Raw genomic sequence first — 25,277 nt, forward strand, 5'->3', positions numbered from 1 at the left:
TCAACTCCCTTTTTTCGGGCCCTCAATCTTGCTTGGGGGACTCCTTCATTCTCTTGCACTTTTTCTCGGCGACGTGGCCGTTCCTCGCCGTCGTCCGTGTGAACTCGGCGCCGCAGTATGGGCACGTCGCCTTGGCCGTCTGCCCCGACTTTTCTCGTTGGTGCCTGAGGAGGTTGCTGAAGGTCGAGAATTGCCGCCCGTTACAGCCGTGATCCCAGCATTGCGGCTTTGGCCGGCTGTGCACCACTCTGACTTGCCTGCTCGCGTCTGGGGGCCCCGGGGGAAGAACTGGGGGAACGGGGTACATCCCAAGGTTCGGGTCCTGAACGAGTGGCCTGCTACCAGGGTTCCAGATGTTAGCGCTCAAGGGAACACTTCCTTGACTGGGCAGGGGCATATTTATATAGATAGACATCGATCTAAATAAAATAAATAATTTAAATTAAAAAAGAAAAAAAAGAAAAAAAAAGAAAAAAATAACGTACCCATAGTGGGACGGAAGACTTGGCGCTGTCGATGGCGGATAGGAGTAGTCGGGAAGGTAAGATTGCGACGGGTAAGGGTTTGTGAACATGGCCGCCTGGCTTTGGTCTTGTAGCGGCGGCGAGAAAGGGGGCAGGTACTGCTGCGCTGTGGGTTCGGCGAGCAGGGGCATTTGAGAGGGCGAGGTGGTGGTATAGACGGGCATGCTCGCAGCACCGCTCGTCATGTCGGCCAGGGTGACGGGTGGAGAGTAGACCGAGGAGGAAGAAGAAGCAACGCTGTCCGTCCTCCTCGAGCGGGCCTGAATCTTGGAGTTGTGTCGTGCCTGGTCTCGCTGTCGCTTCAGTTCCCTCTGCTCCGGAGTGAGCGCCGTCCTAGGTGGGCTTGCTGTGACGGACCGCGAATGGCCGGGCGAGGTGAGGCTGGCGTCTGAGCCGTAGGGGCCGAGATCATGGGGGGCCATGAGCCCGCTGCTGGATTCCATCACTGGTGACTGTTGAGCACGGAACTCGCCAAGCAGAACAAATGTGACGCGCGACCCCCGGGAGGGTCGGGGCGGCGGGGAAGCGTACCTGGCCAGGTGAAGGATGATCGGGTGGCCATGGTAAACGCCGGGTCGTACGAGACGGCGACGGTACTATTCCCTCGGTCAGCAGCCGTGGAGAAGAGAAGCAAAGGGAGAGAGGGCTAGTCCGGAGAGTCCAGGCAATAGTGGTTACCTCATAGCTTCTGTCTCGGTAGAGGGCAGCGGAGGTGATGGTGCTGACGCTCCGGCTTCGTCGTACGCAGGTTGTAGCCTCAGTAGGGGCGCACCTTGGACTTGCGGCTGCTCCGTCTCAAACCACTCTTGGCCCGAGGCCGCCGCTTCAGATGGAAGAGGCGAAAAGGACGTTTGGTGTTGGGTTAGAGAAGGTAGGTACCCAGGCGAGTGGGACAAGTTCGGGCTGAGATATGCCGGCGAGGCCAACCCCTGAGAGGATGGAGGTCTGCTGGTGATGTAAGACGCGGTCTCGAGTGATGTCGTCTCGGCGAGATGCAGGTTCTGTAGCAACCCTTCCGTCGTCAACACTCCACTTCCGGCTCTGGACCTAGGTGTGCGTGAGCAACTGTCGTCGAAGCTCTGGCTTGTGCAGGTCGAGTCCATGTTCTTCTTCCCCTGGGACGGCGGGCGTATGTGCTGTGACTGGCGGACTGGGAAGAACTTTTGGAGAGGTACATACGTGGACGGTTAAGTGATGTCAGGGATGGTCGTCGAATGGAGGCGTGGGACGACTTATAAGAGATGGGCCGAAGGTTGGCGATGAGCCGTATCAGAAACGCGGCGGCCAGGTAACGAGATGTCCACGACACCCTAGATCTATCTTTGGGGTCAAGTAGCTTGATGTCAAACGCATCTCAGCCTCAAAAGTCGTGAGGGACACTTCCGGGCGAGCTAAGCTTATAAAGTCCAGAGAGGCAGTACATCCCCACAGTGCCATGGTGGTGCTGTGGGTGCAAGGGGAGGGGCCATGAGCAAAGACAACAACAGCCTTGTTAGTCGAGCCGGGGGGGTGGAGAGAAGAGGAAATAGAGTGTGTATGGCCGTCAAAGGAACATGCATGTAAGTGGACAACAAGAGAGGGCAAGGGAGCCAGGGTCTTTGGACTGGGCGTTGTAACGGGGGGGGGGGGGGGGGTCCAGGGCCACCCGGGGGGTGGTTCCCCACGCCCCTCAGCAATTCCTCACCCAACCCCATCGTTGTCTGGGCGGCTTTAACGGCCTTACCTGAAGATTTGGGCACAGTGGTGCTGGTCGGCCATCATAGCGTGTGTAGATGATGCAGCGCTATCTCGCAGACGGCCAAGTACAGTATTGTACATACACAGGCTTTCTAAGTTGGGTCCGCCTTGGTTCGCCTGTTTGGGAGACAGTCGCACCAGCAGCACAAGCAATGCTGTATTGATGAATCAGGTGCGGACGAGTACGTACATCAACTCCGGTCCAGGGGCTTTGTTCGCTGTCCACTGATTGTCACTCGACATTTTAAGCAGCATAGCAGGCTGTTGACCGAGCGCTGGCCTAGAACGAAAGGAACATGGGCGAAGGCCGGCGGAGTGGCGGGGGGTGGCTGCTCTTAGGCTCCAGCATTTCTCACGCTCGCGGTGGACAGCTGCGCCGCTCGCTGTGCTTTGGAACAGGTGAAGTCGAATGTGCCGTGGCCGAACAGGAAGTACAGGGACAGGCGTGTGGCGGTAGCGGTAAGAGGAACCTCTGAAAATGTCACTCCAACCCTGGCGCCCACCCCCCCCCCCCCAAGTGTTGCACGTTGTTCGCACAGGGATGGCGCGGCTCTCAGCCGTTTTTCCGACAGCCTGGCGCAAACTCGGGAGTGTGTGTGATCCCCAGTAACGTTAGAAGCGTAAAAAGCGATCAGTCAGCGACGTCCAACCGTCCCCTCGCGGCTGTTCGCCGTTAGTCTCGCGGCTGGTGTTGGCTCGTGCCATCACATCTCAGCGATCTCAGCACCATTCATGGCCCTTTCCCGGCCGTTGGCACCTAATGCCTTGTGAGAAGCTGCTTCATTCGGTCGGATAGGGAATGATCGAGAAGTGTGAACGGCATGAGGGGCAGTCGCTTCCCGGTGCAGGATTGGGGGCCAGCAGGGGTCGCCAAGCAGGTTGGGGGCGGCCCAGAAATACGCTAACCAACGTTGTGTTGGTAGTTGGGAAGGGTGGTACTGTGTGGAAACCTGGGAAGAGGTACAGTACATTCATACCTTACTCCGTACCTTACCCAAGGCAGAGTAGGTACCCCAGAAGGCAGGGCGCCAACGGAACTGAGTTGGGGCGCGTTTTTGGGACCCAAGAAGCGAGCAGAATACAAGTACGAAGATAAACAGGGAAAGGGACTAACGTTACCTCTCACACAATGCTAGGCACAAGGTGGGCGATCAACTCATTTCGGGAGGCGAGCAAAACAATCGGAGGGTAATTGTACGGTTGGAAAGAAAATGAAGCCCGGGTTTTGCCAGATTGGCGCGGGCGAAGGATTCCATACCCTGTCGTCGGGTCGGGTTGCTCTTAACTAATCCCGACGTAACTACCTGCTAAGCACATGGCTTCTGTTTACGAATATTTACCGTGGTCAGGTACTTACCGTATCAGCAAAGAAGTTCATTCTCCTTATCCGGCCCACGAGTCACCCACAACGGGAAGTGGATACAGCGCACGAGCCAGTGGCGGCAAGCGGCCCAAGTCACAACACAGGGCCCGCGCGTTTCTTTCCTGAGCGGTAGTGGTAGGCGCAGCGAGTGCACACTAGGCGGCGACTTTTCCGCGAAGCTACATAGTAACTACTCCGTAGTGTAGTGCGGTCTCCCCGGGCGCCCAGGGGTTCTTTTGGCGCGGTGCGCTTGAAACAGGTCCAAAGCAACGTCGCCGAGGTGAACGCTGAGAAAGAAACCCCGGACGCAGAGGCGCACAATGATGCCCCGAGCGTCGACACCTTGGGTTACCCTGACGGCTAAGTCGAGGCAATGCCAAGCACTCAAATTTTGATAATGCTCTGCCATTGGCGTTGCTGTAGTGTAGTCGTCGGCAATTTCTCCCGTTGTTCTGGAAGCCAGCAGCGACTGCCAGGTTCTGGCACAGCGTGCCAGACAGAGAATCTGCCCCTCCCAAGGCACCTTCATTTACTCCGCTGCTACTGAACTTCCTGGAGTCACCATCGCCTGTATCTTGGGGAGCCTACAATATCGACCTCTTGAACGAGACTGGCTGCGCCTTTTCGTGACGGCTTTTTGTGCGAAACCGAGATTTGATCAACAACATGTGGTATACCGTGGGAGAGTGGACATGGAGACGAACGCTGGGACGTCGGTGGTTGGCGACGGAGCGCGGTCCGGACAACGGACGGTGCAGCATTGGCTTGGAGCTTGAACGGTCAGGTCTCCACGTTCAGTCCACTAAGCTAAATCCGAGCAAAAGTGAGTGGTCGACCTTCCTAACACGGAAAGACTTGAGAATACCGCAGACAACGTTCAATGCTGAGCACATGCATGACCCATCCATCGACGTCCCAGCATATGCCCAATGACCTGACGAGTACCGTCTGACACGCCTCACGTAGCGCCAGCGCTTGCCATCCGCCGTTTATTGCTCCTCCCGGGACCAGGCCCAATGCGCCACGGGGAAGGGGGAGTGGACGGGGAAAGGGCGGCCGGGTCGCATCAAGCACGTGGGCGCAGTCGCTGAGAGAGCCCAACTGGGGGACCGGTGCCCTGGCAGGTGCGGAGAAGCACCGAGTTTTTTAAGGCTCACTTGTAGCTACATTCCAAAGGCAGAGGAGACGACACATATCGTAATTGGACTTCACCATCGGAAACCCAGGGAAAGCAGAGTATGCCGATTTTGCTCTCTTGGTCTTGCCGCCCCTTTGAGCTTCGCTAACTCGAGAAGTCGATGAAACCAGATCCGATACCACACTGCCGCGCACACTCCACTGTGTGGCTGCTGGAACTTGGTTAGTGTGTACACTGTAAAGCGAGTCAGAAGCTGCTGAGATGCTACGCCGTCTAATGCGAGGAGGTACTGATTGGCTGATGTGTGCAAGGGGCCGCCATATTCCATGCTTTGCTTCAAGGCGTTATCCTGGTATGGAGCGTACTGCGTACTTCCTCTTTGCGAGACTCATTTTCCAGCTGTCGGTGGGGATACGGATACGCGGTCAAGGTTCAGGAACAGAGACCCCGCTCTAATTCATCGGCCGACTTGCAAGCCACCGACCATCGCCATGGGACCGCGACGTTGCACTACGGCCCCCCCAACCGTGCTCCCGGTACAGCAGGGCACCCACTGGACCGCGCTAGTGTCATCGAGTACCCCGTGCTACTAGCGTCGTTTCTACCACAGTACACAGTACGCTATAACTGACGGTATGTGGTACTTGTACATACGTACATGCAATCACCGCTCAGGACACAATACGTACAAACCTAATCTATCAACGTAAGTGCCTGCCTTAACTACCTTATGTCAGCAAAACAAGCCTCAGGTCGGAAGTGGAAGCTTCTTCCAGTCTCCAGGCGCCACAAGAGCACCTGCAGCGAACAGCTTACACTAAAGCAGTGGGTTCTCGTTTGACGAGAGTCGCGCCAACCTCTCGGCGGGTATTGTGCCGCATCTGGTGCACACGAACCAGGGGCGCGGGCATTTGTTTTGGATGTGGCACCGCACAACGGCGTATCCGTGGAGGTATTCGCAAATAAGTCGGTTTGGGTGGGCCCCGGCCCGCCCCAGATGAGCTCACAGATGGAGCCTCAGCCCATTCCCATTCTGCGAGTGACAGGGCCGGTGCAGGGGCGCCACAACTCATGGGGTTTAGCGGCATTTTAATTCTGCTGCCTGCTGGCAAACGATGTACACTAACAATGTACACTAGTGTACGGATTTCCAACCCTTGAGCCACCAACTTGGCACCGTCCCGGAAGCCGATCTCAAATCGGACTCGGCATGGACGGCGCCAGTGAGAACCCAATATCTTGGGATTATGACGGCTCATCGCGCCTGCCAATTTATCTGCTGAAAACAGACACTGCGCCGCCCACTCAATGGCTGTGCTGGCTTCAGACCGCGGAAGCCGCAGGGCCCCATTCACCAACGGCCAGCACCCGCTGGTTTGAGCGAGGGGGCGCGAGCGGGTGAGGACAGCGGTTTTCCCCCTCACTCAATCAATTCTTCCTCCCCCAAAGAAGAAGGGACCCTTTCGATCGGTTCTGTCGGCCATTCCGCAGGGCTGACCTACAACCACGAATTACATGTCGTCTCCAACTTCTCCGCATGGCGTCTGCAAGAGGGTGTGCGGCGTCGCATACACATGTGGTGGCTGCATTCTGGCGGCTAAATAGTCCAATGGCATCCGCGGCGAGTTGGCCTCGGGTCTCTTGCAGCTGAGCACACACCATCCAGACACCCAGACGCGCACGTTGAACGCATGGCGCTAGCCTCGCGAACGCCGACCGTCGAATCAAGCGCGCGTTTCAGGGCGGCTTCCGGCCGAAAGGCACGCCCGAGGTCGAACTTTTTGAACCACCATCTTCCTTATCATCATGAAGTTGTGCATCTATTGGTCTGTTGCTTCTACAAGTACTTGCGAGGTGGTGAGGCATCGCGAGCCTTAGATTCCGCGGGATCATCGCCCACGAGTTCCGGCGAGGAGAACGCAACCTACTGCGCGGGTGCGCGATCTGCTTTGTGGAGGACTCCGCGCAAGGTGCAGCGCAGAGAGTGCACTCCACTAACTACTGCGTAGTGTTGTGTATGTATGTACGTACTCTCGGTACACATATCCCGTGATGTTGCAAGTCTCCGTAGTGTAACTATGCACTAAGTAGTGTAGTGTGCAAGCGCGGCCAAAAGGGTTCCCACACCTCCGACAACTCCGCCGCCAAGGTAAGCGGACTGTGGGGGCAATCAAGTTTAGTGGGCTTTCCGGGACGGGCATGGCGTGAGCCTTGAAAAGCTTGTAATACTTCCGATTGGATCCGATCCGGCTGCCAAGTGACGGCTAGCGGTTTTCCATTGTTTCCGGATCCGAGATGGTCTCGGTTCCGGTGCTAGTTTCAGCGTTCGCGAAAAGCCCAAAATTCAATTCCAGCTTTGAACTGCAGTGCGCAGAAACTCACCGGTCCGTAGCCCGATTGCTCTTGCCTTTGTGGTTTCAAAACAGGGAAGTCCATGATTCCCTTTCCAGTCGCTCTCATTTCATTTCCTCACTTCGAGCCCTCCAATTGCCTTCTTTGGCTCGTCAAATCTGTCTTGCTTTGTGGTGCTGACGACTCCTGACCTTATTAGTGGAGGTTCGACTGGCGACGAGCCTAGCCATTTTCGGCGGGAACTTTTCTTCTTCTTGCCGTCTTTTCCTCAACAACGACGGCCTGTCTCACTGGCCCCCGTCGGCCGCGCTCACCTGAAGCAAGCCCCGTGACCCAGCAGTGCCCGGCAATCGGCCTCCGCCATCGACAACGGTAGTTACGCTCTCAGGCGAGCACTAGGTCTCTCGTCAGATTACACATACACAGTTATGCTTCTGTTCGGTCCGATGGCGCAGCACGAATCGTGACAGACCGTCATTTCTCCGCACGCTCAGCGCCGCACGCCTGCATCAAAGATGCATAGACTGAAAAACACGAAAAGCAGTATCCAAGTGGCAAAGCCAGATGGGCGAGCCCAGGGTTTGCTCGCTGACACGAATTATCGGTCGTATCAGCTGCCAGCAAAACTTGGCGCGTGCGCGGTTCCCAGTCGCGCCAAACCGTGATTTGTTCGCCGCTTATCGCTTGCGCTTGTTAGCTTCACCGACTCTTGCTACGGCGGACTTTTTGAACCCTACTTTGTAGACTAGCAGCAACGAAGTAGCATCAATCTGCAGAGTGCTTGCAGACAGCGGTGGGAAGCGGGGCCGACACCCCGCACTGACTGCGACGGTAACGCAACGGCTCCGTCGGCGATCTGTGGCACGCAACCGCCTTGAGCATGACGGCATCTCACCCTGTGTTCTCGCTCAAGAAGGAGTGAGAAGCGGGCCCGGGGCTGCAAAGCAGAATCTCAACGTCGCCGCGAACATGATCTCCGTCCCTTCCGCGTGGCCCATCTGCGCGCGCCTCCCTCTCCTTCTCTCCTCCTCCTCCCCCATAAGGTGTGCATGATGAGGGTTATGGTTATCATACCCGTACCGTCGATAGGTTGGTTACACGACAGGACCACAAGGCACGGCTTCCATCATAGCCTGCCGGCAGAAAGCACCACAGCACGACCACCTCGGCGGCCAGCTGAACAGGCGAACACTATGCTCTTTCTTGCCCGGTGACCCGCGCGGCCGGCGTCAGAAGCTTAATCACAGTCCTACCTATAGCCCTGTAGGGCAGCAGGAGCCATACTCGGGAAGAGTGACCAAATGCTTCTCCCCTTCGGTCGGCTGGTCAACGAACGAGCCTAAAGCGTCCAAAGAACAGGCTCTGCGTACTTCCACAGTCCATCAGCCGTCCCCATCCGTGGCCATTGATATGCATGTGCTGCAGTCACTTAGTCGCCATCCGTAACCTTCTGTCATTTGTGACGCAGCAGTTTCCCAGATGTCGCCGGCGATCTCGATGCCGCACCGGCCGTGGTGGGCGTGTTGCCGGGCTACAAAGTCGTCCGAGCATCACATCCGGGTTCGCCGGGCTTGGTGAAAACCATCCACACCATCCGGTCTTGCATCTTGGTTGGAGCGAGGTGAGGGCAGATCAAATACTATAGTACCTTGGCTGTCTCAGGACCAAGGCAAAGCTGCGGAATCTCCTGAAACCCGCCTGCTTCTCTTCGCGTACGGAAGATTCGACGCGCCGAACCCCATCACCGAAATCATCCGCTCTGCAGCGGTCGGGCGGGGCTCGGCCATTCCAAAACAGAGCCATCCAAGTGTACGGATTACCGAACAAAGTAATCCGCACTGTCCTCACATACAAAGATACTTATATTATTATACACATTAATATACCTTCCTTATACACCTATGGATGTTCAGATATATGGGAGTGCCCTTGGTCAAGAGGCTGGCTGGTTTCAGGCAGTGGCTTTGCGCCGTCTTGACCGTCAATCGAAGTCCGAGCTGGTACCAGGTCGAGTCCGAGCCCAACACGCCGGCGCTTCGGCCGAAGCATCTTCAGGCCATCAAGGACTTGGCATTGCAATCTGGCCCCTTTTGTCAGACGGAGAGAGCCCAGTGATTGTACGGACGTCACTCCTGTTATCATGATTTGACTCTATTTCTAAGTGTATATCCGCCTGGTCTGAGTCGAGCTGCGACAATTATAAATCCTGGGGGGGGGGGGGGGGGGCGGGCATAGTGCTTATCTCACCAGGTCCGAGCCCACCACAACGCGTTTTAACTGCCTTGCCGCTAGGAACGGTCAGCATGCTGCTGTGCACCATCCACCTGGTCCGAATTAGAGGTGTTTTGCGTTGGAAGATGGCCTTGTCTCGTTACCGCCTCGGCCGCTACTGGCTTTATCAGATTACGAGATCTGCCCAGTGTGTTTGTTTCGATTCTCAAATTGTGGTCAAGCACCACACCCCCTCATCCAACATCATCTTAACACGCTTTCTCCGCGCGGCGAGGCGGGAAACGGGATTAACCCCGTTCCCCAACCGTCTTCCTTCCCCTCCCCGCAAACCGGGGTTGGCTGCGCCCTCTACCGTCAGCTTTCTGAAGTACACGTAAGGGGTCATGAAACAACCGACTGGGTAGCATTCAGCAAGGGCCACGACGCCATCGGTGAATGCGAACGTTGCGATTTGGCAGAGCACATGACTAGGTATCCCTCTCCAAGAAAGCATTGGACTTGTGTAGTGCACGTAGCCAGATTGCAAGGCAATCCTATCCTATCCCTGGCGATCTATCCGCTGCGACAATCACGAGCACTGTTCGCGTTCGCGGCCACAGAGGCAATGGTCCACGCTCTCTGCCCCTTTCCCCCTCGTTTCTCTCCTCCCTTCTATCCTTTTTTGTCGCAGAACGACGCAGTCCCGAGGTTCAGCCGTCCTTGCAAGAGCACCATGCCGATAATATCTCTCGGGACCGAGGGTTGTGTAGGTGCTACTGAGGTGAGTGAGTTCGTCACGGGAGGTTTCTCGCGGGATTAAGCTCTCGGCCGAGAAGTACTTTCCCGATTCGTTTGCCTCCTCGCCCTGGCCAAAAAGGAAGGAAGGAAAGGAAGACCCGAGAGAGAATACTGGAAAGGTTTAAGCTTCTTTCCCGAACAAGCAAACCCAGCGCATCTCGGTCGAACCTGCAGACCAACGGAGACCGACCTCCCCGATTCTTGTTGTCTCTTTATATCACTCTCTGGCCTGCTCCCTTCCGGTGTTCTTTCCTCTGCCTCTCCATCGTTCTTTCCTTCTTCCAGAGAGAAGATCGGTGTGATGAGCACGGGAGACAAGGTTGCGTACGTTATCTCCTACCTGCCGTATCTGTACACCGTACGGTTCACTGCGCGCTTCGAGCCATGTTCTGTTTGGGGACAGGCAAAGCAGGAGCGCGGCACGGCGCGGCGTGGGGAGCGTTCCAGAAGGAAACAGGGGACAAGGGGGGTGAGGGCGGCGTTATCCTCACATCATCGTTGTCACAAAGCCGGCAGCGAGTCGGCGAGGCCGGCGACAGAACGGATTTTTTTTCTAGTTATCTTTGGCTGACGGTCAATCCGAGCGAGCGTGTAGCTGGGTTCCGGGCGAAGCTACTGGAGGGACTGGAGGAGGGCATGGCAAGTGTCAGAGATTGGCCTGGGAAACGAAGGCTGGGCCCGCCAAATGTGTGTGTTTTCCAGAATAAAACTTCGGGGAAGTCCGCGGTGAAGTCCGTGGCAACAACAAGCGAGCCGTCAGAGCATCTTTGGTCGAGGCGAATGACGCGTTGTCATGGTACCACCTCACGGTAGGTGTGCACCGTTTCTGTACATACATGCACTGAATAGGGGCCAAGGGGAAAGGCAAAGCAAAGAAGTATGGTATTGGTGCGTGGATAGATGCGGCGCTCGGCAATGATTGTCCGGGCACTCTGCTGCAGTCATATGTTCTTCTCCTCAGGCCAAACGGGATTAGCCTCCCTATGTGCCCATCAAGGCGAGCTCCTTCCGGCGCATTTTGCCTGAGACTACTACCGTACGGCCATTGATCAAGCACCAAGAGGGCATAGGAGCGGCGTGAAGCGCAACACTTACAGATCTATCACCTTTGCTCACTTCAGAAGGCGAAGGCAAGCCCAAAACGCAGCTCGACTGGAGTCCTCATCTGCAACTGTTGCCGACAGAACATCTGACAACTCTGGGAACCCCCCCCCCCTCTTCCAGGTTACTACGTAACCCTCGTCCGGTAGCTTTCAACTTCTGCTGATCTTCTTTTTTTATCTCTCTATTTCTTCCTCTGATTTTTCGCACCACATTGTTTGAGGCCTTTGTTCGTTCTGAAGAGACTTAACTCAGTAACGTGTTGCTACATCCTGTGCCTCCCGCAAATATTTCGCCCCAAATCCTACTGTCCCTGCTTCCCCTGGCTCGAAGGATTCGAGACCTGGTGGACAGGTGGGCTCGGCATATACTGCAACGACTCCGGACCACCTAGAGGTACACTACTAAGAAAATAACCTTCCGAACTAGCGGCTGACCTAGTTTTGGCACGCGCGGTTAATTGCAATGGGGTTAGCAACCAGCCAGCCAAGATCATATTGGAAACGCTAGTCAGTCTCGACTACGGTTTGGGTTGTTCCCAACCGGGGATTGGCACTTCAGTCCGCTTGTCGCTGTTGTGTAGCTTATAATCGGGGTGGAATATGTGGTGTAGAAGGTCAAGGACGGGAAGAAGAAAGATGGTAATAATAAGTAAAACAAAACCTACTCGGGAGAAACTGGATGACTATCGGAACCAAAACGGAGAACCGGCTCCCATTAGGAAACCACGGCCAGAATGGTGGGCTATAAGGGCGCCCAAACCCGGCCACAATGACTCTTTGACTCGTGATCCCTTGGTGTATCTGAGTATTCTCTCTCCGCCTTTCTCATACACATTACAACCATCCACGCAATATCCCGCATGTCCTCTGTTCTTATCCAAGCTAGATGGTGACTGAGTTGTCATTTCAGGGGTCACACCTATTTTCGGAAAAGGAAAAAAAAGGAAACTTGAATATGCTATGTTGGGGAGCATGCTCCGTATAGTAATACGCGGTCAAATACGCGGTTAAGAAGGCGCGATGGCTTCGGTTTCGTTCTGCCCCGAACCATGACGACCACCACTTCTCTGAGATCGTATCTTCCCCTTAATCCTGTAAAAGAAGCCGCACCGTTCCAACCGCCCGTTTCTCTAGAGCCAATGATGAAGCAGGGCAGGGTACAAACAGGGTGCGGGAGGAATCAATCCTTCCGAATAGCGGAGCCGCCGCGACCCTTTTCTTCTTCCCCTGCAAAGATTCGCGGACCACTGTCAACAAACACCAGGTCGGGACCAACCTTTCCGAGAGCATGCTGTTGCCTTTCTGAAGTGTGGGCCGTGGCAGAGCTAATTTTCTTTTCTTTCTTTTTTTTGTCTTGTCTTGTCTTGTTATTTTTTTTGTTTGTCAGTTGTTCTCTAACAGTCTGCAGTTGGCACTGTTTCAAGTCGGCAATGAACGAGTCTGAGGCGTAACTAAAGTTACAGCCAACCGGCGGCGCCGGCGGCGGTGGACGATGATCCGTCTTCCAGAAAAACTTCGACACCACGGGGGCGAAGGGGGAGGGGACCCCTTGGATTCTGCTGGGCCACCAAGACAGACTCGGGAATCTACCTCCTCCTCCGTCAGCGGAACATCCTGGGCCTTGCGTGGCTGTGTGTCGAGAGCGGCAACCCGAGACGCGACCCGCGTGGGAGGCGCCTAGCTCGACGGGAAACAGACAGGCCTCTCCTGCCTTGTGTGCCAAGAGGGATCGACCGGCGGGACAGGTGTCGACAGGAAGGCTGGCCCGTTCAAACGCCTCTCTCGTCAGCCTATACTAGGAGGACTCCTAGGAGACGGAAGTTCCGAGAAGATTCGGAGTACTGCGGCCCCTCACCCTCTCCTCACTCACTACACCCCTCTCCCCTTTTTTTTTCCCTAACGCCGGAGAAAACGTTCTTTCTTCGCCGAGCCAACGAGACGAAGAGAAGCCAGGGTGAGGCGGCTGGGTTCTTGCTACGCTCCTCAAAGGTGTTCGTCTATATGGCTGGTGTTCGGTCCAGCAGATCTTCTCACACGCGCTCCAGACAGAAGAGTGGGATTGCAGACCGTGTCATTGCTCGGAGGAGAGGGAGGGATGATGGAAGGGGGAAGGGACCTCCTACCGGAGAACATCACTCTTAAGGAGAGGACCGAGGCATGCCAGACATGGTGTTTCCCAGCACACGTCTGTTTGTTGTCTGTCTTCTCTCGGCCTTCTGTCCTCCCTGGGCTGCCCGCGTGTATTGCCCCGTTTTCTCCCTGTCTTGCCGCTCCAGATATTATTGGACGGCACAGCCTTTCCGGCCCTAGGCTGCTTGCTGTGTTTCTGCGGGACATACACACTACGCCAGACCTTGACCATCCTCTCTGCAACAGCGGTTATGATGATGGCTGATATGCGCCAGAACCGGCCAGACTCGGCTGATTCGTCGCCGCAGGACGTGACCGTATCTATAGAGTAAGAAGTTGTTCCGATGTACGTGCATTGCGAATCGAAGTCCAACGGCCCCCAAAATCAACCCAACAGCAGCAGCAGCCACATAATGCGCCAACTGCCGACAAGACAAGTGGGAGCGGCGCCATTTGTTGGTTTTCGGTGACCAAACCATACAATAAAGAGACGCCGCAGTGAAGGTTTTCTGTTACGGAGGGAGTCGCAGTGGTTGTGGCTCCAACCAACGGCGACCCAGTGTCACCAACCGCTTGCAGGCTTCAAGCAACAGCCTTCCTCAGCGGTAGGAAGCCGGGTGTTGGCTGATCACAGGGAGCACCCAGAAACTATCCTGTCGATATAGGAGCAAGACTTGCAGCGAAGTGTACATGTGTGAGATAAGACCGTGGTGACACACCAGATTCCCAGTCAGAGGTGGAAAGATACCATTGCTTTTGCCTTGTTGGTAGACCAAACCATCGTACATCCATACAATCTCGTACACCCAAAACAGCAGAAGTCGTAGATATAATTACACAATCGAGAGAGGTGTTGCTCGTTCCGCGCATTCTCGCCAGGGAAAGAAGCATCTCTGCTTCCGGCGTCAGCCCAAACAGAGAAATAAAACGGGAAACAGAACGAAGCACCGGCAGTAATGCGGATTGTTTGCGGACACAGCTGCCACGACAAGCAACCTGCAAGCACGGTGGCCTTGGCCAACAGCAACCAGATGAGTCCACTACTTGGGCCTTCCCGCCATGAATCTCCAAGCAGAGCAGTTGGAACCAGCCCGTTCTTGGTTTTGTCTTGCTTCCACCTGCCAGTCTCCGTCTTCCCGTCCAGCCCCCAGGGGCTCAATGCACCCAACCCTCAAAGTCATCGGCAAACCGCACGGCTGCGGCGAGATAGTTGTCGTGAACATCCCCCCACGTTCTCGCGGCCTCCCTCATCGCCCGGATAGCTGGCCATCTCATGTCAGCAAGAATAACGCACCGCACATCTACCGACAGAAGAGCTAAAACAAAAGGAGAGAATTAAGAACAGACTCACCCTTGACGTAATGGGCATCCGTGGCCCACTCGGAGGCGAGCGCGCGCTGCTCCACGTACCGCCAGCTCTTGCCCTTGAGGTCGCGCGGCACGTAGTCCGGGTCGATGCGGGGCCGGAGGACGGCGACGTAGACGGCGAGGGCGAGCAGCCACCACTGGCGGACGACGGGGACGTGGAAGCGCGGCGGCAGCACCGGCAGCAGGATGCGCACGGCGTGGCTGGTGGTCAGCACGTGCACCAGGAAGAAGTTGTAGGCGTGCGTGCCCGGGCGGACGGTGGCGACCAGGAGGGCGACGGCGGCCTCTTGCGACGCGCGGAAGAGGGCGGGCGGGTCCGCGTTCGCGCCGCCCGCCGACCCGGACCCGGACCCGGACCCGGACCCCGACCCGGACGGGCGCAGGTCCCAGGCGTTCCAGTACTCGAGCAAGAGGTCCTCGTGGTCGCGGAAGAGGGGCTCAATGTTGGCATAGCCCGGCTCCCGGAAGAGTCCGTCGAAGCGGGTGTCCGAGGCGAGCCTGTCGAGGAGCTCGAGTGGGGATGTGGAAGAGAAAGGGGCCGGGCGGGTGTAGGAAGGATCGTCGATGTATCTGTGCAAGAAGTTGTACTGAGTCGCGGCCAAGCCGAGGGCCTCGGTGGCGATCTCTCGGCTGTCGAACTCGTAGGCGTAGCCGAGGTGGATTAGAGGATGGCCGACTGAGAGGAGAGGAGTAGAAGAAAGGGAGGGATTAGTTAGCGATACGGTCTGGTGCGGCTTTCATGTGGGAGCTGTAGAAAACAAGGGTTGGAGCGTACGGCCGCCGACGAGACCGTTGACCAGGGGCTCATCGCCCCCGAACATGTACTTCTCGATCAATTCCTTCCAGTTGTAGGCGTGCTTCATGGCGAGGGCGTCTTCGAAGAAGTCTACGTAGGCGCGCTGGTACCGCTTGTCACCGAGGAAATCCCGCCAATCGTCCTCGGCAATCTGTGCGGGCGAGTCCGTCCATGGCTCGAGCGTCTTGGACTCAACGTCGTAGATGTGGTAGAGCTGCTCGGGGGTGGCGCCGAGATGGTAGGCCGAGCAGAGGATGTGGGGCAAGTGGTTGTCGAATTGCAGGTCGTGGTAGAGGATGGAGTGGTTGATGTGGTTTGCCCTGAGGAGGTGCCTGAGCGTGCGCGGCCTCCTGTCTTTCTTGCCCTCGAGGGCGTGCACCTCGACGGGCGGCAGAGAAATCGTCGTGGGCTCATCGCGAGGAGCCACCAGTCGGTTGACCAGCGGCACGTACGAGAGAAACGAAGCCATTATTTTATTGTTTACGCGCGGTCATTATAAACGGTTGGGTCCACAGGCAGGTTGCTTCATTGAAATGTCGAAGCTGTGCAGCTGAGTTTTCGATGATCTCGACGCGGTGACGAGATCTCGTGATCCCGTCGTTTGTTGGGGGGAGCTTTGACGGAAGAAAAGGGTTGAGTGATGTCAGGACCAAGCCGGCTGCAACCTAGCTACCCTGAGAAGCCCCACGCCAAGCATCGCCGCTCCCCTAATGAGGTTTAGTGTAATCTGTCGGTGCAGTGTTGCGAGCCCCCGGCCGAGCCCCGTCAATGGGCCCCGCCCCCGCCCCCGCCCCCGCCATGGAAGCATCCCTAAACCTCGGGTCCTTGGATGGAAGCTCGAGCGTTTTACTAGATTGATCTACTCTAGAGCCTTTCTTTTTTTCTCGTCCCAACTCTAGCTCCCTTCTTCGAACGTTCAAAGCACGCCAACAGCAGCAGGCACGATGGCACCGAAAGCGATTGTCGCTCCGTCGATTCTTTCGGCGGACTTTGCCGACCTGGGCGCGGAATGCTCGCGAACGATCGAGCGGGGCGCCGACTGGCTCCATGTCGACATCATGTAGGTTGCGGCGAGCGCCCGCCTGGACAGTGCCCGGGAACACGAGCCGGATACGCGATACTCACAGCTGTTGTCAGGGACGGCCACTTCGTCCCAAACCTCACCTTTGGCCCCCCCGTGGTCGCTAAGATCCGCTCGCACGTCGACCGCCCAACCGAGTCTTATGGCAAGGGCACCTTTGACTGCCACATGATGATCGCAGAGGTGCGTTCTCATCTCGTCTTTACACCCCTCCTCCCCCCTCCCTTCCTCCCCTTTGCAATTTCTTCTCTTTCCAGTCACTTGTCCCTGTCAGGTGACAGTCAGGTTAGGACCGCAACCAAAGCTAACCCCTCTCTGCCCACCCAACCAGCCCAAGAAATGGGTCAAGGAGTTCAAGGCGGCCGGCTGCGACCTCTACTGCTTCCACTACGAGGCTGCTATCAACTCGACCGCCGCCGAGAGCCCCGAGGCGCACTCGGACCTCAAGACGTCCCCCCGCGAGCTGATCCGCTACATCCACGAGCAGGGCATGCTGGCCGGCATCGCCATCAAGCCCGCAACCAAGGCCGAGGTGCTGTACGAGGTGCTGGATAGCTCCGACCCGGCGGAGCGGCCAGATGTGGGTGTTTTTCTGATTTGCTGTTTTCTGAGACTCGGCACCGACCTTGATTGCTTGCTACGGATGGACGCTGACAAAGTCATGGGGTTACAGATGGTACTGGTGATGACGGTCGAGCCCGGCTTCGGCGGGCAGAAGTTCATGGCGTCGGAGCTGCCCAAGGTGCAAGCGCTGCGGCAGCGGTACCCGGATCTGAACATCGAGGTCGACGGCGGGCTGGGGCCGAGCACCATCGACCAGGCAGCGGATGCCGGAGCGAACGTGATCGTTGCGGGGAGCGCCGTGTTCGGGGCTAAGGATCCGGCCGCGGTAATCTCTTTGCTGCGGGAGGCCGTGGCCAAGAGGGGCGAGAAGTTGTAGGTTGGGAGAAGGTGTAGAATGCTTGGATGAGCGTGAATTTGTCTACTGTACATACATGTGAGAAGAAGCGAAAGATCTGCTTGTTGATAGATATCTGGTGCTGCGAGCGGCATAAACACTTTATCGATGCTTGGCAAGCCATTTGGCCTTGATCTGATGGTGGCAAGGGTAAAATCCAAGAATCCAGGTCATCAACGGACCCTCGCCTCAAGGTCATCATGAGTCTCAACACTACCTGCGAGCTCACTTCCGCTCCGCCGCGCAACAGCGCCCCCGGACCAACTTGCTTCTCCCTCCTCCTCCTCGCACATTTAACCTACTCGTTCACTTCCCGTCTCCCAGCACCTCCTCCAACACGGCGATCAACCTCTTTACCTCGTCAACTACACTCTACTGTCAGTCTTTTGCGATCTCACTCGCATTGTTGCCCCGGCACAGACAAAGGAAAACGGGGGAAGAAGAAGAAAAACAAAAGAAAACAGAGCATCGACTCACTCGTGTTGTAATGCACCATGCTGACCCTCACCACTCCTTCTCTGCCTTCCTCCCCGGCGAGGCCCAGGACCTCCCTGACCAGCCGCTCCGAGTAGAAGGCGCCCCAGCGGATGCCGATGCGGCCGCCGCTGGCGGCCTCGACGGCCTCGACGACCGCCCTGGACCCGCGGCCGCGGACGGTGAAGCTGACGGTCGGCACGCGCGCGGCCGCGTCGGCCGAGCGCTCCCCGTACACGGTCACGTCGGCGCGGGCGCCGAGCCAGCCCAGCAGCGTCGCCTGCAGGGCCTCCTCGTGGGCGGCCACGGCGGCCCACTTGTCGTTGCCGTCGTTGCCGTTGTTGATACCACCGTAGGAGGAGGAAGAGGGGGAGGAGAAGTAGGCGGTGACGGCGGGCAGGGCGTGGACAAGCTCGTAGCTGGCCGCGGCGAGGCCCAGCCGGTTCTCGGCGGTGGCGTGCGGGTTGAAGAAGTGGCCGAGCGAGCGGAGGGCCGAGAGGGCCCGCCGGCTGGTATATAGGATGGAGAGGTGTGGGCCGTAGACCTGATGCGGGTCAATAACAGATTCTTCCTCTCTTTCCCCCCTCTCCCCCCCCCGCTCACTTTCCCCCCACCTCCTGTCTGTATTACACAGGGTAGACATTCCACGCCAGGAGGGAAAGGAAAAACAGTCGGGAACATGGACGAGAAAAGGAAATTTGTTTTTTTGTTAAAAAAAGGGATGATACCTTGTACCAGGAAAAGGAGTACAGGTCCACGCCGAGGTCCTTGACGTCGATCTTGCGGTGCGGGGCGTATGCGACGGCGTCGACGCATACCAGGGCCTCGGGACTGTGTTGGTGGACGGTGGAGGCGATGGCCTTGATGTCGTGGATGGTGCCGAGGATGTTGCTCGCGTGGGTGCAGGTGACGAGCCGAGTCCTGTCGGTGAGGAGGGCGGGCAGGTCCGAGGCGAGCAGTTTCGGGTTGGTTTTGGCTTCAGGGGTGGCGGTCGAACTGGGCTTCCACCACTTGACCACCAGCTTCTGGCGCTCGGCTAGGTCCAGCCACGGAGCAATGTTGGCCTCGTGGTCGATGGCCGAGATGATGACCTCATCGCCCTCCCGGAAGCTCAAGGCATATGAGACGTTGCGAAAGTGCTGGGTCGTGGATGGGCCGAGCACTGGAGGGGAGAGAGGGGACAAAAAGGGGAAGTTTCTTGTGAGCATGACATGCGACACCCCGGGCCGTCTTCTGGAAAGAGGGGCAGCACATACCGACTTCCTCTCTTGAGGCTCCGATAAACTCTGCTGCGGCTCTATAACCGGCGTCATAGCGTTCCGTGGCCTTTTTGCCCGTGTCATAGCTCGCCCCGAGCTGAACATTGGTGTTGAGGAGGTAGTCCCGGATGCTAAGATGGTCCTGGTCAACTCGGCGTCCCCGGCTTCCCGGCCGCAGCGCGCTTCATACCGTTCAGCAACCGCCCCCAGAGTTTGGCTTCCACCGGCATTGTCGAAGTAGACCTGCTCTCCGGCCAATGCGGGGAAGCTTCCCCTCACCGCGTTCATGTCCAGGGCGGAACTCATGATGACCACGTCCGATTAGGGTGCTTGGAAAGAAACAGGAGTAAGGACTATAACAGAGGGAGAAAAAAAAAGAAAGAAAAAGAAAGGGGGAAATGAGGAGGAAATAGTGCGCCGGCAGGTTGCCGAAAAGGATACATCTGACAAGATCGGATGACGGGTTTCCAAGCCGAAGCAACCTGGTCGCCGGGCGGGGACCCACGGCATCGGGGAAAGCGTGGAGACAGGGTCCGAGTACGCGGGTGGCGGTCCGGCCAGCTCCCGTCATAATCATCGACATGGCGAGCTGGCAGACTGGTCTTTGTGCGAGCTGAGAGCATAGGGGCGTCCAGAAATCAAGCTCCCGGCTTTGTCGGCAAGTAGGTTGGGTTCCGTATCAGATTGGTGAGTTTCGTCCTGACACGGGGTGTAAAACTGCTCCTGCAGCCTTGATTTGATGGCTAAGGTAGATAGCCGCTGCCGCAGCTGCGTCCCTTTTGTTCGAGCAGCGTGGCCGACTGGCCGACTGGCGGCAACCGCGTGATTGCGGTTCGCATCTGAGCATGCGTGCAAACGGCCCGGACTTCTTCAGATCCACTGCTGCACAGAGGCGCGTTGGCGTCCAATTGTCGCTGGAAGGCATACCTATGCAGGTAACCAGGCGCTTTTAAAGCGGCGTGCATTGTGAGCGCTTCGCCTCTCGCCGGTGTCGCCGTTTCGGCCGCTAGTAGGATGAGAATTGACATGCGTTTGTCCAAGTCCGTATGTCCATCGTTGCGGGTTATCCGTCCATGCATGCTAAGTAGGGTGCAATCCATCCACTTAGCGTGCGCCAAACGAGCCCATCTACGGAGTACACAGTACACCTCCTCCAGGATAAATAATCCTAGTGCGATACTTGCCCCACTTTTCTTCGTATTTCTGCAAGCCACTTACACAATTATCACACCATGTCACTCTCCTAATAATTTTCTATACAAAGGTACTTACAGATAAAATCCCCAGGTTAATAGCTAGAACAAGCCCACAAAGACGTATCTACAGACAAACCAAGCCAGTCAACACAGTCAAGTTCAGCCAGTATTCGAGCCAGTATTCGAGCCAGTTTTTGAGCCACTTTTGAACCAGTATTCAAGTCAGTATTCGAGCCAGTTTTTGAGCCAGAATTTGAGCTAATATTTATAGTTCAACATGGATATCTATACTCTACTTAACTCCAAGAGCGATATATACGATTCGCCAACCGCGCAACGATTCTACTACCTACAAGTCAAGAAGACCGGAATCAAGCACCCTGGCCCAGATCTACATATACGGCACTCAACGCCACTTTCGCGGGACGAAAAGATCGAGATACGCGCTCTTCGCAAGTATTGCAAGATGGATTACTTGAGTATTGCTCAAGCGACTGGCAAGACATACCACCAAGTTTAAGATGCTCTTTCTGGCCCGCTAACCCCCCGACGGAACCGTAGGGGGGCAAAGCCTGTTCTGAAGACCCCCGAGAAGAACCGACTTGAAGAATTCCTTCGTACCGATCCGATGAACAGAAAGCTTCCATAGGCCGATTTACGGTACTATATCCCTGGTTTTGAGCTCTTCAGTATACAGGCAATCACGACAGCATTACGCTCAATAGGATATAAAAGGGCAATACGATCAAGGAAACTTAAGCTTACGGTCAAACACAAGGATGCCCGACTTGCCTTCGCACGCGAGCAACTATCCTTACGTCCTTAGCCACAGGACTAGGAGACAGTCCTCTTTTCTGATGAAACCTGGGCAACGAATAACCCAATGTGGAAGCAATAGGTTACGATACATAAGATAGAAGATCCAGAGACCTGGGCACTTATCCGTAAAAAGCTATATAGCTAGATGTTTTGGGGTTCATTTGCAGGTAAGAAAAAGGGGCCCTCATTCTTCTGGGAGAAGGAGTACGGGGGTATCATAGCCTAGAAATACCAACATCACATTGTCCCTCTGGTCTATACATTTTGTATGGAGGTTTAAGGGGAGGTTGGTGATATTGTCTTCTAACAAGATAATGCAGCACCCCACGTAGCCAAGTCAACAAGGGATATCCTTTCGAGTAGAGGAATCTAGGTCCTATAATGGCCGGCTCGAAGCCCAGATTTGAGCCCTATTGAGAATGTATAGCACTGGATGAAGGATTGGCTTGAACAGCGCTACGATGTTCAATCGCTGAGCCTTACAGGGCTTCGACTAGCTGTTCTGGAGGCGTGGGAGGCAGTGCCCCCTGAGTTTCTTCAGTGCCTGGCACACTCAATGCCCCGACGGCTTGCAAAGGTAATTGAAAACCAGGGGGGGGAGACTGGGTATTGATACTTCTGTACTATAGAAATTTCTACTGTTTTAATTGTACCTAGACTTCTTGGCTACTTTTCTGATTTGCGTTAGTTATGGGGCATGTATCGTACTAGGATTATTTATCCTGGAGGAGGTGTAATCCGCACAGGGACCCCCGTCCACCGCGTGAATGTGCGGGAAGCAAAAAATGTCTGGGGACCCACATTCAGCGGATTCTGCCACACGACACCGCAATATTTCAACTCGGGATCAGCCCATTTCTCTACGGCTCCTTCCTCTCGGTATCCCGCCCGCCCAGACAGTCTTTGGTAATCGCCCCGCGGCCAATTCGAAAGGTTACACAATTCACAATGAAGAGAAAGGCGGCTGGCTCCGCCGACGGCAAGAATCCGGCCAAGAAGCGACCCAAGAACAGTACGGAACTCAAGATGGACCTCCCCTCGTACGTAGCCTTGATCTGGCGCAACTCTGCTGACGCGCGCAGCAGCTCTCAGCAGAGAAGATGCCAAAGCTCGCTTCCGGAAGGGCCTCTTCGACAGGGAGGTCCTCGACAAGTACACGTCGCAGTACGCGTCGTCCAGTCCCTACAAGCACTGCGTCATCAGCGGCCTGATCGATGACGACCTCCTGCGCAAGGTCCGGTCCGAGATCAAGGCGAACGTCCACTTCACTCCGAAGGAGACCGACATCTACAAGATCCACCAGAGCGGCGACCTTGCCAACCTGGACGGCCTCGACGACGAGGCCCTCTCCAAGCTCCCCTCGCTTCTCGCCCTGCGCGACGCCCTCTACTCGCAGACCTTCCGCGACTACGTCTCCCACATCACCAACTGCGGGCCCCTGAGCGGGCGCAAGACCGACATGGCCATCAACGTCTACACCCCCGGCTGCTACCTCCTGTGCCACGACGACGTCATCGGCTCTCGCAAGGTCAGCTACATCCTGTACCTGACCGACCCCGACACGCCCTGGCAGCCCGAGTGGGGCGGCGCCCTGCGGCTCTACCCCGTGGTGGACCGCGAGGGCAAGGACGGCGAGGTGGCCAAGACCCCGCTGCCGGACGTGGTCAAGGTCATCCCGCCGGCGTGGAACCAGCTCTCCTTCTTCGCGGTGCAGCCCGGGGAGTCCTTCCACGACGTCGAGGAGGTCTACCATGCCTCCTCCAAGGAGGAGCTCGACAAGAACGGCGGACGCATCCGCATGGCCATTAGCGGCTGGTTCCACATCCCCCAGGTCGGGGAGGACGGTTACGTAGAGGGAGCCGAGGAGAGGGCGGCCCAGAAGAGCGGCCTGATGCAGCTACAGGGCAACCCCGACCAGCACGATCGGCCCCGGGCGAAGCCCGTTCCCGTCGAGCCTGGCGATGGCGAGGCCGGCGACGAGTTCCCCCTGGACGAGGCAGACCTCGAGTTCCTCCTCAAGTACATCGCTCCTACGTACCTGACCCCGGACACCATCGAGCGGGTCGCCGACCACTTTGAGGAAGAGTTCAGCATCACCCTGTCGGACATCCTGCATCCCAAGTTCGCCGCCAAGCTGCGCGAGTATGTCGAATCCCAGGAGGCTCAGCCGCTGCCCGAGGATAGCGAGGAGATCGACAAGGGCCCGTGGAAGGTCGCCCGCCCGCCACACAAGCACCGCTATCTCTTCCTGCAGCCCGGCCCGGAGAAGCTCGAGGCGTCGCCGCTACAGGAACTTCTCGAGGTCCTCCTGCCGTCCAAGCAATTCCGCCTCTGGCTGCAGATGGCGACACGCTCGCGCATAGAGAGCTACGACGTGCTTGCGCGGAGATTCCGTCGCGGCAAGGACTACACGCTCGCGACCGGACACGAGGGCAAGCCGAGGCTCGAGGTCAATATCGGTCTCACCCCGACGGACGGCTGGGGCGACGTCGAAGATGACGACGGCGGCAGCTCCGAAGCCTCATCCGAATCCGAGGAGGCTCAGGAAAGCAGCAAGACTACTGGCAAGAATGGTAAGAAGGGGACCGCTTCTGCTGTCAACGGCGAGTCCAAGGACAAGGGCAAGGGCAAGGCCGTTGAGAAGGACGTAGAGGAGGAGGAGGAGGAGGAAGAAGAAGAAGAAGAAGAAGAAGGGAAGGAGGAAGACGGGGAGGTCGGCGGTCACGAAGTGTACATGGCGGGCGACGACGACGGCGACGAGGATGCGGCCATCTACAAGAGCAGCGCCGACGACGACAACATCCTGTTCTTCCAGGCGGCGGCGTGGAACAAGATGACCATCGTCCTCCGCGACAGCGGAACGCTGCGCTTTGTCAAGTACGTCAGCGCCAATGCCAAGGGAGACCGGTGGGACATTAGCGCCACGTTCGAGATTGAGGAGCAGGACGAGGCGCCGGATGAGAAGGATGACGGCGCCGAGGGCTCGGGTGCCGGGGTGCCGGAGGACGAGTCGGAGGAAGAGTTTAACGGTTTTTCGAGCAGCGAGGCAAGCGACTCGGAATAGGCCGCTGGTAAGGGACGCTGGGGGGATTGGGGTGCGACAACGCAGTTAACGCAGTAACATGTTTGATGAACTTGGCAGGCTCGTCTTCTGGAGAAAACACTCACTCAGGGTGGATGATTTCGATTCGAACCAATGCTACTCTTCGTAAGACCTCACCTTGATTGACCTTGTTGCATCGGGCGTCGGGGCGTTTTAGCCGATCGAGCTCTCGGCAGAGAGTCCTTGTTTCGCTCGGATGCGTCACTCCAGAATTGCCCAGCCTTGAGGCCCCGCTAGCCCGTCTTCCCCATCTCGGGGCTGTCCGGTAGTTTCGAGGGAGCTGCGGGGTGCACTCGACGATCGCCGGCTTGAGTGCTAGCTGCTGCGATCCCAAAGCTCGACCGGCGTGGTGGCAAACCATCTTCTGACTCGTATCGAATCCGCAACTTATGGATGTCCAAGGGCTCGGGATCGCACCTGGAAAAGTACGCAGGCACGAGAAGAAGGGCAGAAGATCTGGGCGCAGTTGCACCCCGACGTGGCGCTGCAGCAACCGGGCACACCGAGGCCCTGAGAAGTTCCCTCTCACATGGGCGAGAAGGGGCCATGAGGGAATGGGCGAGAGTGGAGTCAATGACGCAGCGGAGTTCGTCGCATCCGCATGTGGTTCGTCGATCCGGAAGGGGAGCGTCCCCGAGCCGAGCTGCCGGCCACGCCCTGGCGGGCGGCATCTCCTTGGTGGCGGGAAACTGGGTCGGTCGGTGCCGGTGTGGGCAGGATTTGGAATAACTAGTTAGGCAAACCCAGCAAAACGCACCTGCACTTGACCCATTAACTAGCGTGTACTGTACTGTACATACATACATACAGTACCTACGGTGTACGGGGGGTTGCTCGTTAGCTACTTACTCTTACAGGACCAACCGG

At 56.9% G+C, this 25,277-nt stretch overlaps 8 protein-coding genes across 8 annotated transcripts; 5 read left to right on the forward strand and 3 right to left on the reverse strand.

Annotated features, from left to right (window-relative positions):
• Positions 1-22: 22 nt before the first annotated feature.
• Positions 23-1,627, reverse strand: P884DRAFT_212165 (uncharacterized protein; the record flags this gene model as incomplete). The annotated part of the gene is made up of 4 exons (XM_069439133.1): positions 23-383; positions 486-969; positions 993-1,120; positions 1,203-1,627. 4 exons carry the CDS (start codon positions 1,625-1,627, stop codon positions 23-25), a joined length of 1,398 nt encoding a protein of 465 aa, XP_069293524.1.
• Positions 1,628-5,972: 4,345 nt separating this feature from the next.
• Positions 5,973-6,240, forward strand: P884DRAFT_332856 (uncharacterized protein; the record flags this gene model as incomplete). The annotated part of the gene is made up of 2 exons (XM_069445814.1): positions 5,973-5,985; positions 6,090-6,240. Coding segments are annotated over 2 exons (164 nt in total), but the record flags the coding sequence as incomplete, so codon positions are not given.
• A 1,677-nt stretch (positions 6,241-7,917) lies between these two features.
• On the forward strand, positions 7,918-9,229 carry P884DRAFT_295181 (uncharacterized protein; the record flags this gene model as incomplete). The annotated part of the gene is made up of 4 exons (XM_069444318.1): positions 7,918-8,157; positions 8,583-8,735; positions 8,777-8,923; positions 9,028-9,229. The coding sequence occupies exons 1-4, from the start codon at positions 8,084-8,086 to the stop codon at positions 9,227-9,229; spliced, it is 576 nt and encodes a 191-aa protein (XP_069293526.1). The 5' UTR covers positions 7,918-8,083.
• A 5,282-nt stretch (positions 9,230-14,511) lies between these two features.
• On the reverse strand, positions 14,512-15,989 carry P884DRAFT_212252 (uncharacterized protein; the record flags this gene model as incomplete). Its single annotated transcript, XM_069439139.1, has 3 exons — positions 14,512-14,618; positions 14,708-15,400; positions 15,500-15,989. 3 exons carry the CDS (start codon positions 15,987-15,989, stop codon positions 14,512-14,514), a joined length of 1,290 nt encoding a protein of 429 aa, XP_069293527.1.
• A 359-nt stretch (positions 15,990-16,348) lies between these two features.
• On the forward strand, positions 16,349-17,638 carry P884DRAFT_252064 (Ribulose-phosphate 3-epimerase-like protein). The gene is made up of 4 exons (XM_069440715.1): positions 16,349-16,580; positions 16,658-16,784; positions 16,933-17,181; positions 17,275-17,638. The coding sequence occupies exons 1-4, from the start codon at positions 16,465-16,467 to the stop codon at positions 17,539-17,541; spliced, it is 759 nt and encodes a 252-aa protein (XP_069293528.1). The 5' UTR covers positions 16,349-16,464; the 3' UTR covers positions 17,542-17,638.
• On the reverse strand, positions 17,505-19,816 carry P884DRAFT_319312 (pyridoxal phosphate-dependent transferase). Its single transcript, XM_069445351.1, has 4 exons — positions 19,483-19,816; positions 19,290-19,423; positions 18,762-19,195; positions 17,505-18,577 (listed from the first exon to the last, which is right to left on the reverse strand). The coding sequence occupies exons 1-4, from the start codon at positions 19,596-19,598 to the stop codon at positions 17,954-17,956; spliced, it is 1,308 nt and encodes a 435-aa protein (XP_069293529.1). The 5' UTR covers positions 19,599-19,816; the 3' UTR covers positions 17,505-17,953.
• Positions 19,817-20,628: 812 nt separating this feature from the next.
• Positions 20,629-21,131, forward strand: P884DRAFT_319314 (uncharacterized protein). Its single transcript, XM_069445352.1, has 2 exons — positions 20,629-20,709; positions 20,760-21,131. Exon 2 carries the CDS (start codon positions 20,766-20,768, stop codon positions 21,006-21,008), a length of 243 nt encoding a protein of 80 aa, XP_069293530.1. The 5' UTR covers positions 20,629-20,709; positions 20,760-20,765; the 3' UTR covers positions 21,009-21,131.
• Positions 21,132-22,177: 1,046 nt separating this feature from the next.
• On the forward strand, positions 22,178-24,666 carry P884DRAFT_288111 (Oxoglutarate and iron-dependent oxygenase degradation C-term-domain-containing protein). Its single transcript, XM_069443921.1, has 2 exons — positions 22,178-22,319; positions 22,393-24,666. Exons 1-2 carry the CDS (start codon positions 22,256-22,258, stop codon positions 24,369-24,371), a joined length of 2,043 nt encoding a protein of 680 aa, XP_069293531.1. The 5' UTR covers positions 22,178-22,255; the 3' UTR covers positions 24,372-24,666.
• The last annotated feature ends 611 nt before the right edge of the window (positions 24,667-25,277 follow it).

Source organism: Thermothelomyces heterothallicus, assembly GCF_042370625.1.
Source record: "Thermothelomyces heterothallicus CBS 202.75 unplaced genomic scaffold P884_scaffold_40, whole genome shotgun sequence".
Classification (NCBI taxonomy): domain Eukaryota; kingdom Fungi; phylum Ascomycota; class Sordariomycetes; order Sordariales; family Chaetomiaceae; genus Thermothelomyces; species Thermothelomyces heterothallicus.